General features: G+C 41.8%; 1 protein-coding gene across 3 annotated transcripts; it reads left to right on the top strand.

Annotated features, from left to right (window-relative positions):
- The first annotated feature begins 698 nt into the window (after positions 1–698).
- anln (anillin, actin binding protein) lies at positions 699–15,419 on the top strand. 3 transcript variants are annotated; one of them, XM_010873480.4, is made up of 24 exons: positions 699–868; positions 2,338–2,491; positions 2,857–3,303; positions 3,461–3,822; positions 4,149–4,545; positions 4,680–4,930; positions 5,404–5,505; positions 5,636–5,843; positions 6,000–6,226; positions 6,435–6,565; positions 8,175–8,322; positions 8,940–9,075; positions 9,650–9,820; positions 9,923–10,049; positions 10,154–10,202; positions 10,317–10,373; positions 10,523–10,555; positions 11,238–11,256; positions 11,428–11,540; positions 11,810–11,863; positions 12,587–12,673; positions 12,813–12,920; positions 13,018–13,190; positions 13,956–15,419. In XM_010873480.4, the coding sequence occupies exons 1-24, from the start codon at positions 851–853 to the stop codon at positions 14,068–14,070; spliced, it is 3,687 nt and encodes a 1,228-aa protein (XP_010871782.3). In that variant the 5' UTR covers positions 699–850; the 3' UTR covers positions 14,071–15,419. The 3 variants fall into 3 exon arrangements, with proteins under 3 accessions (XP_010871782.3, XP_010871783.3, XP_010871784.3); XM_010873481.4 differs by lacking the exon at positions 10,523–10,555; XM_010873482.4 differs by lacking the exon at positions 11,810–11,863.
- Positions 15,420–15,527: the final 108 nt, after the last annotated feature.

Genomic DNA, 15,527 nt, shown 5'->3' with positions numbered 1-15,527 from the left:
CAATTTTTTTTTTTTTGTGGAAATGCCACTCCCAAGCTATTTACTCATAAATAACTAGATTGGTTTACAAAGGCCCCAAGTTCAGCAGATGCATTTGTCTACAATAACATTGTAAAGTACATGTATTTTTAATAGGCTTATATGTGTTAGTATTGTGGGGGGGGGGGGTAGAAAGAGTGATAGTGAGTGAGAGTGTGTGTGTGTTTTGGGTCTAACTATGCTTATGGGGACCAAATGTCCTTTTGCCGGTTCCCATGAGGCGAAAGCCAATTTCCGGCTTAGGGTTTAAGTTTAGGGTCAAACTTACAATTCATTTTATAGTTAGAATTGGGGTTTCTTTAAGGTCCAGGCGTTGTTGGTTAAGTTTATGGTTAAGGTTAGACATTACATCTAGGTAAAGTTTAGGCATAAATGTTACTTTAATGAGGTTAAAGTTAGGTTTACGTTAGGGTAAGGGTTAAGTTTAGGGCAAGGGTGTATGCATTTTCTATTTTCTGGTCCCCATGAGAATAGCCATACAAACGCGTGTGTGTGTGTGTGTGTGTGTGTGTGTGTGTGTGTGTGTGTGTGTGTTTTATGAGTGAAACGTTAATTTGATTGGCTAGACTGCGTCTGTAAACGCCCATTGGGTTTATCATTGGATGTCTCGTGATTCCAACCGTCGGAGTCTGCGCATTGAATGCAGCGCTGAAATTCAAATTTTGAACAGATGTTGTCAAAAACTAGAGAAACGGAGGGGTCGGGAGTGGCGATACGACTGCTAACTAACTAGCTGCCAGCATTGGCAAATTAAGATAAATAAACGACGATTACTTCTGAAGTTATATATTTGAAATAGAAACGTATAGGAATGGATCCGTTTACCGAGGTGAGTACACATTTTAACTTGGTATATACTTAGCTACACCTAGTTAGCTAGCTAACTACGTAGCTAATCTGTATAGTACTAGCTGTACTTCATCTGGCTAACGTGAATGTAGCTAACAAGTTATTTACCTGGCACAAGCCGTTTTCATTGCGTGAAAAAGATAAAACATACTGTGTGACTCATTAACCCCCATATGTAGCTCTGATAACATATTAACAAATGAGTAGCTACGCAATCAAGCTGTTTAGCTAACAAGTAGTACAGTCAGTATGTAAAGTAACTCCCACGTGTTCTTCAAATAAGGATTCATATTTTTCAGTTTACTTCCTCTTAATTCCAATGTAACTGGTTCGAAACTTTAGGTAGCTAGCGTAATACTTATTTTTAACTAACTAGCTAACGTTTTCTAACTACCCACATCAAACTGCATTGGATTCAGGTCTATTCTCACTTTCCACGCAATAACGCCGAATATTTCTTAATAATTGTGATTTCCTCTTCATAATTACAATACTGTAAACGTACATAGACGACTGTCATATTGTCAACAACCCTACAATAGCCCCTCCCCTTCCAACGTAAGAGCAGGGAGAGGAATCTGAGAATTCTATAATTCCCTTAATTGGGAATGAATGGCTTCTAGTCTTCATAAGACCAGTTGGAGTTTGGAATAGTTCCAATTTTTGACTGCATTACTGAACTACAGTGTGATGTAGTTTATGTTTAAATATAATGCTACGACTCAAGGTTTTTTAGTCTTCCTTTCCAAAAAGCTACTTAATGTCAATTTCCATTTACCCTTGTACTCTAGTCCTTATCAAATTTAAATAGTTCCTTGTGTAAAGATTATTTAAGTTAATTCAAAATACTCTACTTTTGAAGTGACTATTTCATGAAAGCTCTGGTCCTGGAGCAGTTTACAAAGTCCATCAATTGTCTACTAAAACTAATGGAGATTTCAAATCCTGTTGCCACGACACCAGAAGCTGCGCATTCCTAAGGAATGACACCCGCAAGTTTTCCACACAGTCTGGCTGGGAGGAAAAGTCAGTTGAGTAGGAATGTGTTGAGTCTTGCGGTGTAGCAGGGCTCTGGTTCATGGTAATAAATTATGACTATTTTTCTTTGGGCTGGGATGCCAGCTAGGGTTTAGTGTACATAAAGGAGGAGGCCTGAGACAACTGCAGCCTTGTAACTCCCCACACTCCATAGTTTCAGTTGACACTATGATATGGACAGATGTTTTCACTATTTCTCTCTTATTACCTGCCATGCAGTGCTTCAGTTTGGTTACAATAGAGAAAAACGAAAACAACCAAGCAACGAGTCTAGTACTTTGGTGTGGAATGTTTCAGTATGTCACCTTTGTGTTAAGTTAGTGTTCTATGTATGGTATTGTGGACTGGTTCTGTTTATTAGATTGAACTAATAGATTGAACTGTTGTCATTGTTTTTTTTTTTGTGTTCAGAAACTCCTGGAAAGGACCCGCGCTCGCAGGGAGAACCTGCAGAAGAAGATGGCAGAAAGGCCTACTGCTGCTAACAGGCACATTGTCAAGAGAGCCAGGGAGCCTCTGGCTGAGACCTGCAACAGTCTGTCCACAGACCCTGTCAGTGACAAAGGTAAGGTATTTAAATGACTAAATGTTTGCAAACCCAGTGCTCCCTCTTGTGTCCACTGCAGAATAATGCATTGACAGTAATGTTTTAAATGTAACCCTCAGAGAGGTCCAATAGAATTAAGGAAGTGGTTGAACTTCCTGCCCTTCACTTGCATCACTTTTCCATAGAGGAAGTTTGACCTCCAAAATGGCAAATTGTAAATTATTGATTGAAATCAAACGTTTGGAATGGACTGCTGGTTGCAACTTTCGATGGATACAGCTAGAAACTATAATATTTCAGAGCTGCATATGTGTTTCTGTAAGTTTTATGTTACTGAAATTTATAAAATTTTAAATGTTAACTCATGCTGTCTATCACTCCAGCCCCCCACCCATCTACCAAGCCCTCTCCCTCCAAGCGAAGTCGTTCAGGTGAACTTGGCCAGCCCCCCGTTGTTGGGGAGGAGAACAGGGAGCCTGCGATGCCTCCTCGCATTATGACCCCTACCCTTACAGACCCCCAGACTGACAGGAAGCCCCCAGCGGGCCCGGAGAGGGTGGCGCTCCCCCCTGCCATAGCTACCCTTCCTGAACCAAAGCCCATGGTGGCGGCACAGCTTGTCCCTGAGCAGGCCGAGCCCGTAGCATGCTCTGTCTCAGATACCGAAAAGGTAGCTCCAGGGCCAAGGGGCACTAGGGCTGTGGAGGTGGTGCCTGCTAGCCCAGTTCTACAGAGGAACAGAGAGGGCCAGACAGAGGCTTCCACCCCTGCTGCCATAAAGTCTCGTCTGGCCCGACTGGCTGAACAAAGGCAGTACTGGGATTCTGAGGGTAAGGACATGGTCTGTTAACTAGCAGATTTAATTTCTACATGTAGCACATTCTTAAACAACATTTACACAACTTCTCCTCTGTTTGAGACTGCAGTTAGTAATTACAGAGTTCCATGTTTCATTTGTGACTGAGATTTGAGTGTTTCTTCTTCGAGGTACCTCCAATGAGGTTCCAGACGTCCCTCTGGCTTTGTCCCCGGTGAAGACGCAGAGGCAGGCTGAGGCCCCGGTCCCCACTGCTGTTCCATCTGTGTCCTCAGACGCCCCGTTAGGTAGAAGGGGCCGGCTGGCCAACCTTGCTGCCACCATTGGGTCCTGGGAGGATGACCTCAGCCACGCAGCCCCCTGTGGCAATGGAGGCCAAAACCATGCACAAGGGAAGCCGGGCAGCGCCACTACTACTGCCCCGGCGTGGAAGAGAGATGCTGGTGCTACCGCCAAGCCCGGCTCTTCTGCAGCGGACCGGACACAACTCAGTCAAACATCAAACTGCAAGTCAGTTCTTGGTTCCAATCAGGTGAGGCATGCAATGGCTTGGTTACTCATATGTATTACTGTTATGTGATTTATATTTAGGAAAACCTCTAGGAGATTTTTTGAATTAAATAAGTAAACAGGACTTAATTCTCTGAATTACAACTTGTATGTTATGTATTATAATTGGAGCTTACAATCACAAGCGCTATAATGAGGACATCAAATTGGCCCTTAAAATTATTTCAGCTGATTTAATGTAACAACTGATTATAACTGATTTATTTTCTCAAAATCAGTTTAGATTTTCTGCCTTCTTTGAGGGGAGCCTTTTTCTCACTATTATTTTATGTCCTCATTGCATTTCAGCCGCAGTCAGTCCACTCACCACTAAAGTCCAACAAAGTGGTTCCCCCTAGCCCCCAGAAGACTGAGGTATCTAAAGCCAGACCTGCTCTGCAGGCTGGTGGAAGACTGCCGTCACCTGTTTCCAGTGCTCAGAAGGGTTACCAGGGGGCCATGTTCCCCTCTAGCCCCCAGAAAGTGACCCACTCTCTAGCCTCACCTGTTTGTCAGAGCCCCCTGAAAATCCAGACACCGCCTAGAGGTCTGGAGGTCACAGCCAGCCCTAAGAAGACAGAGCTCCCCCCAAAGCCCTGTAGCACTGGACTGTCAGTGTTGCAGACAAGGGAGAGGTTGACCAAGACGACCACCCCGGCCTCGCCCCTGCAGCAGAGAGCCACTGCTGGGGCAACTGGAACTCCAGGTGAGTGACAACTGTTACTCCGCATAGCTTTGCTGATTTCCCTGCTGATTTGTCTATTGCTATGTATTTCAAACATGGGCCGGTCCACTGTCATTGTCCTCCAAGAGTTACAGACTTCCAATCTGTCTCAACAGTAGTCAAGTCGTTCATGGAGCGTTTTGGGGAAAGGTGCCAGCAGCGTTCTGGCTTGAGTTCCCCTGCTACAGGCCAGGGTGCTGCCGCTCGTACCCTGGCCGTAGTGAACCCATCTGGGGAAGGACTGGCTGGCCGTACGTCTGTGGTGAGCCAGTCTGTGACCCCTAACACCAAGCTTGTGCAGGAGAGGTTGAAAGCTGCTCAGGCTGCCCACACTGCCACTGCCGACCTAACACTGAAACAGAAACTGGTACGTCTGTCATTGGGTCCTACTGGCATTAGTTATTTTACACTGCAACCTATGTTGTCAGTGTTGTTAGAAATCAGCAGTTTCGTATAGTGGTCAAATAATGTAGAACCCGTATCAAATCGAGGGAGAAATTTGCTCATTCGATGAATGTTCCATTGTCTTCTCGCTGTAAAGAGAGTTTCCAGCTAGCATATACATTAAGGGTGTTTCTACCTAGCAAAGATCAGGTTTCCAAGACAGTAACCCCCATGCCAAATGATCAATGTAAACATTCCTGTGGTTATCAGAGCACAACCTACAGAGAGATAATGAGAACAGAAACATCTGTTTAGATTATCTAGGCACATTCACTTCCAATGAAACGTACATTGTTTGTATGTAATGAATAGCTCTTTATAAAATAAGTGTTATTTTAAGTGACCACACTGTTGAAGTTGGGATGATAATCCTCTTTTTGCTGTTGTTAATAACAGGAGCGTGAGTCCGAACTCGCTCAGATTCGCAACCGCTTCAATAAAGGGAACAACACGCAGAAAGATGAAGAGGCAGATACCCAGACTCAGACTAATGTCAAGGTTGTTGAAGCATATTTATACGCCATTCAAACCTGTACCCAAACTACATATGTGCATGATGGATGGCAGCAAGGCAGTTATGAAAAAGTGATTCAAGTGTAAAAACTGAACCTGTAATGATTTTTCTCAGGATCTGAATCAGAAGCCTGAGGAAAGACCCGCCGCTGTGTCCCAACCCGATGACGAGCCAACTGCCCTGCCCCTGGACATCCTCAGCAGTTCACCCAATAAACCTACATTGTCTGCTGTTACCAGCACCCCAACCACCAGCCCTGTGAAGAGAGTGGAGTTCTCTATGAAGAAGGCTTTTAAGGAAGAGAACCAGGAGGCTTCACCAGGTACTGTTTAAACTTTACTACACTTTCTGACACTAATCACTATAATGGTAGAAGCATGAATTGGACCAGGGCCCCGGGTTAAGTCAACAACATGTTACCAGTAGTCCATGGTGTGCATTCATGACGGTAATATATTTATATTATCCCTTATTGCAGACAAAGGAGAGAGTCGTGAGATAGAGATGAATGTGGATCAGTCCATTAACTCGGATATGATCAACGACATCTTCGCCGGGGTTCACGATAAGAGCGAGGACCAGAGTGATGAGGAGGGCGAGGGAGATGAGGAAGAAGATAAACTGAACATCTCCTCTATGTCCATTCTGGCCCCCTTTGCTGCGACTGTGGCTGAGGTGATCAAGAGTCCAGTGAGGAAGATGATGGTGAGAGTTACTTTAAAAAGACGGAAACAATATGGAGACAATCTTTAAGAGGCTTAGAATTTGAACCATGATAAAAAATGTAACTAGGTGTATAGTGTATGGGTATAATTTTGAGTGTATAGATATATTTTATATGAATCACACACTCGTACACTGAAATTGCTTACAACCAAACAGAATTCTCCATTCATGTCACTATGCCCCCCAGACATCAACACCGGCCAGTTCATTTAACGCTAAGAGCCAGACTCCTGAAAGTGTGACCAGACCTAGTAAGTTCCAGAGGGCTCAAATACCCAGGGAAGGAGACGAACACCATGATCAAAACCTGCCGTACAGGTAACCCCACCCTGATCACTAAAGCAATATAGTCAACATAGGCTACACTTTTGTCAGCTTTAGCCCAACAACGGCTGTACAGTTGATATAAAGTCTATACACCCCTGTTAAAATTTCAGGTTTTTGTGATAAATCATGTCAAAACCTTTTCCACTTTTTATGTGACCTATAATGTAAAGAATTCAATTGAAAAACAGACATTTTCGTGGGGGGGAAATAAAAAATAAAAACAATAACCTGTTTGTGTAAGTGTGTACACCCTATTATAACTGGGGATTTGGCTGTGTTCAGAATTAACCAATCACATTTAGTCATTACACACCTGCCATCATTGAAAGTGACTCTGATTAATTAAGTTCAGCTGTTCTAGTAGGATTATCCTGACATTTTCTTAGTTGCATCTCTGAGCAAAAGCCATGGTCCGCAGAGGGCTTCCAAAGCATCAGAAGGATCTCATTGTTGAAAGATATCAGTCAGGAGAAGGGTACAAAATAATTTCCAAAGCATTAGATATACCATGGAACACAGTGAAGACAGTCATCATCAATTGAAGAAAATATGGCACAACAGAGACATTACCAAGAACTGGACATCCCTCCAAAATTGATGAGAAGAAAGCTAGTCAGGGAGGCTTCCAAGAGTCCTACAGCAACATTAAAGGATCTGCAGGAACTTCTGGCAAGTACTGGCTGTGTGCTACATGTGACAACAATCACATGGGGTAGGGTGGCAAGACAGAAGCCTTTTCATAAAAACATCCAAGCCCAGCTAAAGTTTGCAAAAACAAACCTCAAGTCCCCCAAAAGCATGTGGGAAAATGTTATGGTCTGATGAAACCAAGGTTGACCTTTTTGGCCATAATTCCAAAAGGTATGTTTGGGGCAAAAACAATCACCCAAAGAACACCATACCCACAGTGAAGCAGTTTTTCTTCAGCTGGAACTGGGGCCTTTAGTCAGGGTGGAGGGAATTATGAACAGTTCCAAATACCAGGCAGATTTGGCACAAAACCTTTAGGCATCCGTTAGAAAGCTGAAGATTAAGTTCACCTTTCAGCACGACAACGACCCAAAGCACACATCCAAATCCACAAAAGCATGGCTTCACCAGAAGAAGATTAATGTTTTGGAATGGCCCAGACCTGAATCCAATTGAACATATGTGGGGTGATCTGAAGAGGGCTGTGCACAGGAGATCTCCTCACAATCTGACAGATTTGGAGCGCTTTTGCAAAGAAGAGTGGGCAGATATTGCCACGTCAAGGTGTGCCATGCTAAAAGACTCCTACCCAAAAAGACTAAGTGCTGTAATAAAATCAAAAGGTGCTTCAAAAAAGTATTAGTCTAAGGGTGTGCACACTTATGCAACCAGGTTATTGTGAGTTTTTTTTTAAAGATTTCAGTTGGTTTTTCAATTGAATTGTTCACATTATGGGTCACATTAAATGTGGAAAAAGTTCTGACATGATTTATCTTTGTCTCATTCTTTTACATCACAAGGACCTGGCATTTTAACAGGGGTGTGTAGACCTTTTATATCCACTTTATCTTTGTTTCACACAATTCCAAAATCCCTCTAACCAGTTTCTCTATTTTTTTTCCCCTTCTAGTATTGATGCCTACAGGTCGACCAGGGTCAAGGACAATACGGAGCGTCCCCATGTCAAGCAGGTCATCGTGAGGAAAGAGGACGTGTCTCGTAGAGCAGCAGAGGAAGCCAGGAACCAAGGACACACCAGCATTAGACAAAAGATGAAGGTCAGAGGAAGATGAGTTCAGACTCCATAACACTCCCAGAACAGGAACCACTTCAGATGTGATCCAGTCTTAGGCTTCAGGCTAGTCTTAGCAGGTGTATCTAACCTTAGAACAATCTCAAGCTATTTATAAACAATGGTAACAGGGCCATATGCATTTTCAGTTTTTACAGAATGCCTTTATGTACTTTTTCATGAAACTTCTGCCATGTAGGTCCACAGTTTAAACAAGGTTTGGGGAAAATATTATTGTCTGGATCCCATTGTAAGCAATGGAACAAATTGGTGTGCCACACAGACTGGCAACATGCTGGAAATCTATTTTGAAACCAGGATGGGATAATCCCAATGTTACAGTGATAAGATGGTAGCTGGGTGACAGATTTGTGCTGGAACACAGCCTGTTTGTCCTTTTAGAATAGGCTAACTGCTCATAAATGGACTGTTAAATACCTAAAGATCACTATTACCTGGTTAGAGGTCCCTGCTATAACCTCTGTTTAGCGCATCCCCTGTAATTAATTGGGGCGTATTGTTTTCTTTGTTCACCGTCATTCTATATGTATTATATTGACCACTGGGAGGCCCTCGTACCGACGTCTTTCTGTTTCCTTGCAGGTTCTGACCAATGAAATGAACCTGCAGCAGACTGTGATTAGCCAGGCCAGCCAGGCCCTGAACTGCTGCACTGATGAGGAGCATGGGAAAGGTTCTCATGTGGAGGCAGAGGCTGAGAGACTGCTACTGATAGCCAGTGAGTTCAGCTTACACCACTGAAAGTATTGGTGCAGACAGACAATTTCAATTCACCACATACCCACTTCCCCTCTTACAAAATCATAAATAATAATCATTTTACCAAAGTATCACAAAAGAATTACAGTACAAGAGTGGCAATGAAAATAAAATAAGCCTAGTGATGTATGTACTTCTAATCAATGTTTGTAACCGTTGGCTTGAGACAACCTGCTTTCTTAGCTCTGAAGCTTCAAGCATAAAAGCCAGAGAGTGGTACCTTGAAGGCTTTTGTTTTAAAGACCTGCCAAACCTGCTCAGACTACCTTGTGATCTTGGTTGTAGTTTGCCTGGCAATCATTGTATCAATAGTAGTGTGCTCTACACGTGGCTCCAAAGAACACAATGTACAAATGTAATAACAGGCTATGTTGGCATCCTGGCGGTTAAATTATTTCTCTGTGGAATACTGCCCCCTTTAGGTGACGCTGGCCATTTCAAATTGCCTGTGAGTCTTACCCAGCAGGACGGTGGTAGTCAGTTTGCTGGCAGGCCCTTTGTCAGACTCGCTCATCTTTCTTGTCTCCTTCCAGCGGAGAAGCGAGGGGCTCTGATGGTCGAGCTGGAGCGACTGAAAAAAGAGGGTCCCAGCGGGCAGCAGGTTGGGGACATGGGTGTCTCAGCCTCTAAAGGCTCCATCTCTATTCTTGAACTCCGGCTGCCCCTCAAGGCTGACTTTGTCTGCTCCACTGCTAACAAGCCAGGTAAATAACCGATAGCTGTAACGTGATGGTCTTTCTCCAAACTTGTGACCTAGTTTATCTGTGATAGATACGTGGTTTCCACTAAATCTTGGTATATTCCAGAATTATCCTGTCATTACTTCTTCATCATGATCCGTGCTGGCGCTGAGAACACTGTCGCAACTCCCCTAGCCAGCACACGTAGCTCTATCAGTGGAGATGCCATCACCTTCGCTACCAAGTTCACCCTGTGAGTTGGACTGTATATGGACCAGAGTGTCTATGGACTAGAATGTTCATGCATGTGATTCTGTATCTGTCAAACCTTCTAATGCCATCTCTCTTTGATTTTAGGCCTGATGTCTCCAATGACTTTGCCATTGATATTGAAGTTTACTGCCTAGTGAGTACATAGTGCTTTTTATTTAATTTTAATATTTTTTTGCAGATGTCATGGTTGTGTTATAGGAGGCATTCTTTTACCTGTGATACTGCTCTTACCCTGTTATTTCTTTAGGTGCAGAAGCGTGAGTTGTGCCCTGACAAGAAGAAGAAGCAGCTCAGCAAGTCAAAGGTAGTTGGGTTACCGCAAATATTGCAAAACAAACTGTACCATTCAGTGTGTGGGACATGAAGGGTGGGCTTGCTGAAGGGGGTGCTCAATTTGTCAATCACTCAATCCTGGTGTTACTTCTGAAACAAAGTCACCCTTTCTTTTTCCAGGCTATCACTCCCAAGAGGTTCCTTGCCATCACTGTAAGCTTTCCTTCATAACCTACTTACAACTTTCCTTTCTCCAGGTCATGCAGAATTGTATTTTAAAAGCGATATTAAATTGGTGTCCTAACCTTGAGTTGGGTCATTATTCCAATCTCCTTCCTGTAACTACAATACATTGTAAAGTACTGTTGCTAGTACATGTAACCAATGGCTGAGTTGCTGTGTATCAGTAAGTGCACGAAACAAATAAAATGATGGGTAACTCTGAATACTATTCTGTTTGAGGGGTTTGGAAAGATTGATAGTCACTGGAGAAATGGGTTGATTTTCACTTGTGAATGCATTCCCATAATATACTTTGTATGTTTACTGACAGTTTATTAGGTCCACCAAAACCTTTACAGATATTTATTCTATATAGACAGTGATTTATGCAGCTGTTGCTTTATAAGTCAGACAGAAATTGAGGCGGTCAGTTTTGCAGCAGTTATCTGCAGCCACTGCCTGATGCCTTTCCACATGGACCAATACACACTGGAATGTTTCTAACACCTTGTGGAATCTATGCCTACAAGAATAAAAGGAATAGAGAATCTGATGAAGTACTAGATGGTACACCTAATAACTGTCTAGTGAGCCTGTAAAGTTACTTCGTAATGTGATGTCTTGAAATTAATACGTCTTTCCTCCTCCAATGTCTCTCTGTTTCCCTCTGTAGAAGAGCAGTCAGACCCCAGGTAAAAAAAAACATTTCAGTTGAAGAATTTGATTTTGAAAGGTTGCTGAGTTGATTGACATTCAGATGCTGCAATATTTTTAAATTTTTTTAAATATGTATATTACCTTGCTATGATGGTATGTGCTTGGTTTGTTTAAAACATGTAACCAACTTTTTTTATTTTCTCTAGTTGTGGCCAGTCCTGGAGGCCCTAATGCTGTCCGGACCAGTAACTTTGTTCTGGTTGGGTCTCACAAGCTAACTTTAGCCTCCATTGGGAAAAACAAGTTCCCATTGGAGAAGGTAAAATTGAAAACTTCCTCTATTCAGAATTTTCTTTTTACACTTTGGCTGACCATTACATATTCTATAAACAACTAGCTAATAGACCAGATCAAAAAAGGTGGAGGTAGAGTATAGAAATTACAGTTGGCTGAGCGAGGCTAGAGCAATGATGTGGTGCCTCTTTATCTAACGCAAACACTTCGTTCTCCCACCCTGCACTGCCTGTGTCCTGCCTGCCAGCCACTCAGCCTCATTTACTCACACAGCTCCTCATTTCTTTCCTTTAGATCAAATATGAAGGCAGTGAGAGAGAGCTTCTGAGAGACATGTTTCACAGCAAGGTTGCTATTTGAGCCATGACCACTTGAATTGGGGAGTTGCGTATATGGTGGTGTTATGGGACGAAAACAATTTGGTTCTGTTGTGGCACTATGTCAAATTTCTGTCCACAAGTTTGTTGGTATTGCAGTAAGAAAAGCAAGTTGTGCAGGATGTTTTATTTTAAATTTAATGCAGTATTCAGGCAGTATTCATTAATTGCACATCCACACAATTTACTCTTTCTTACTAGATAAAATGCATTTCAGTCTGATACTTGGCTAATCCAATCTGTCTTCTCACCTGCCCTTCCTATTAATTGATGTAAGCAGTGTTTCCCTTAATTCTTTCAGCAGTGTTTTATTTTTAGGCCTGCCACAGATTAAATTAAATTAAAAATAGTTTCTTGCACTCAATGGTTTTCTTGTCATTGGTTAGAGGATTTTTTCAAAGGTAATCTATCTGCATTTCCACATTTTGCCATGTACTGTTATGCTGTCTGAATGAATCGAACATAATACCAATATTATTAACGCCATGTCTTTAGGAATTTTTGGAACAGTCTAGATTTATTTTGGTGGTTGTGAAGTCTTTATTTATTTTTTTATATAAGGTATAGTTCAATTTCAATTTGCAGTTGCTGTTTGCTAAATTAATTTAGGGGAAACACTGGATTTAAGCACTAGATGGAGGTGTAAATAGTATTTTAGTTGAAGCCAGTATTACATGTCCTGTGTAATCTGTAGGTGCCCTTCCTTTGCCCCCTGGAGGGCCACATCTACCTGAAGATGCAGTGTGAGGTGGGCTCCTTGGTGGAGGAGAAGGGATTCTTGGTGAGTACAAGTTGCTCTGGTTAAGAGTGGCTGCTGTATAACTTGAATAAACTGGATAGAAGGCCTTAATGTCTCCGGTAAGGTGTTAGACTCGGTATTCTAATCAGTATCCTAATCAAGATCACAAACTCTTTTTCAGACTATGTTTGAAGACGTGAGTGGGTTTGGAGCATGGCACAGGAGGTGGTGTGTCCTGTCAGGGTACTGCATTTCCTACTGGACCTATCCTGATGATGAGAAACGCAAGGTAAGAGGAAGGCAAATGGTTGGGACTGTTAGACTTCGGTCCCCTTTGGCTTTGTGTTCATCAATCATGCAATTGAACTGCGCCGCCCTTTTTCCAGAATCCAATGGGCCGGATCAACCTGGCCAACTGCACCAGTCGTAAGGTAGAGCCAGCCAACAGGGAATTCTGTGCTCGGCCAAACACCTTTGAACTGATCACTGTTAGACCGCAGAGAGAGGGTGACAGAGAGACGCTGGTCAGCCAGTGTAAAAACACCATGTGTGTCACCAAGTAAGTTAATGCTCACAGTTGCGCAGTGTGTTGTTTTGTTAGCATTTACCTTGTGAAGCAAAAGTAATTTTAAAGATTGATATATATTTTTTTAACGGAGAATTGGTACACCGCTAAGTTAGTAGCTTAATTAGATTTTGCAGCGGCTGGGTAGTATTTAAAATATAGCTTTGTGAAATGATGTTGCCACAAGCGGCACCACAGGTATTCTGATAAAGGAGATGGTGATCTGTGATTAACTTCATGCATTGCCAATGTCTGTAGAGGGGTCATCAACTCTGGTCCTCAAAGCCAGTTCCACTCCATTTTTCATTGCAACCCTCTAATTAGGGACTTATTTAGACTTGAGACAATAGGTGGGTCCAATTTACGGTGAGGTACAAGAGAGAACCAGTAGGCTCTGGCCCTTGTAGGGCAAGAGTTGATGATCCCTGTCGTTATGTTGCTAGAAAGGCATGTAGAAGCACACAACCATTATTATAGGTAGCCTGCATTTTAATACTCACATTTTACTTAACAGAAAATATTTGTTCCTGTTTTTATTTTAATTTTTTTATCAATTAAGGAGTTCTGGGGATGGGCTCATCGAAGTGTCAGTTAGATTAGGAAGGAAGCCATGACCCTATTTTCTTAAGCCATTCCAATGCTTTTAAATCTTTCACAGAACTATACAAATGCATACTTCATAGAAAAGGGAGAATTTGATTTTGGTCTATTACGTCCAATATTGAAACACTTAATAGAAGTCATTATGTACCTGTGTAGGAATTGGCTGAGTGCTGACACCAAGGATGAGAGAAACCTGTGGATGCAGAAGCTCAACCAGATTCTAGTGGACCTGCGCATGTGGCAGCCGGACTCTTGCGTCAGGCCTGTGTGAAAGCAGATCACCCAGGCATTAACTTGACTTAACCACAGTGCATGGCTGTGGCTCTCATGGACTGTCCGTATTAGAGACACTTACGTTCACCAAGTGCAATATAGTATGAGAGCTACTGAATAAGATTTACAGGTGGAAGGCATTTTTAGAAGGGCTTTATTGAACAGAGAAAAATATACAGTAAGTGTGTGAAAATAAAGCCATACTTTCAGTTATTTCAGATATTTCAGTATTGACTAGGGCAGCTGGTCCTTGTACACAGTCCATGCTGACGTTGTATTTTATGCATTTCCAAAATGGTAGGTGGCCATACTCTCTTGCATTTAGTTTTTTGATGCTTTTAATCACATTTTTTCCTATCTATGGCTAGATGCGTTGAATTTGATTTAGTCTTGATCTGTTGGTGACACGGTGAAACACCTGAATTTTCTGTATATTCATAAATAAATACCCCACTTTCATCGTTTTGGGTTAATGGCAGGATTTGAGAGCACTGCGGAACAACAGTAACACTTTATCAAAGTTTTTTTTATTTTAGCCACATGTTTTTCCACTTCAATACCCTTTGTGGTTTTTCTGTCCTTTCTGTTTGCAATCTTAGCTGTAGTTTATCATGTTGCGTACCATTGTCTTTTTGGCTGTGAATGACACTACCAGCCAGAACAACTGCATGTTGTTTGATCTTATATCAGTGTCTTTTATAATTTTTTATTTGTCTGAGTTTTAAATTGTTACAGCCAAACTGTGGGCGTGGATTCAGATTATTATATTTTTGCAAATCTTTTTTGTTGTACAGGCAGATTTCTATTGTCATATGTTATTGTTTACGCTACACATACTAATGTCAAAAAGTGCAACATTCTCAGTCCAGGTTTTAAGCATGTTTTTGGAGAACTGATAATATTCACTTTGAGATATTGCAGGGATTTCTTAGGGGGGGATGCTTATCATCTTATTTAATGCACACACTTTCTTTTTTTCTTGTTGGCTGTTTAACACCAAATTCTATCTACATTTCAGGCTTTACTGGAATATCAAGCACTCCAAATATTCCTAAAACAGTAGAATTTTTTGAAATTAATAATTTTAGAATAAAATCTTTTCTGTGGTGACTGAAAATAATTTAACCCCCACCTAAGATCTAGACCCTGTAACCAGGTTCCAGGACTATGTAAATGGTTCTCTGATAATTTTTTTTGCAGGTAAATTTAAAGAATTCTCCCAAACATACCTAGAAAGAAAGTGTTGAATAAGGGGGTTTGTAAATGTCTTATATTTGCAGGTAATCCACTACATAATATTTCTGAAATGGGTAATGAGACTTGAATAAATGCCAGCTTTAAACACTATTCTGTGGTTTCTTTCAATGTTATTAGGACTGTGTTGGCATTTTCTGGCTTGAGGTACATTTTTGTTTTTAGACCATATGTAGAAGTGCCTGTGAATTTAGGGTGAGA

This window comes from Esox lucius, chromosome 10, assembly GCF_011004845.1.
Source record: "Esox lucius isolate fEsoLuc1 chromosome 10, fEsoLuc1.pri, whole genome shotgun sequence".
NCBI lineage: Eukaryota > Metazoa > Chordata > Actinopteri > Esociformes > Esocidae > Esox > Esox lucius.
The sequence above is the reverse complement of the archived record's forward strand: the minus strand, read 5'-3'. Positions and strand labels throughout refer to the sequence as shown.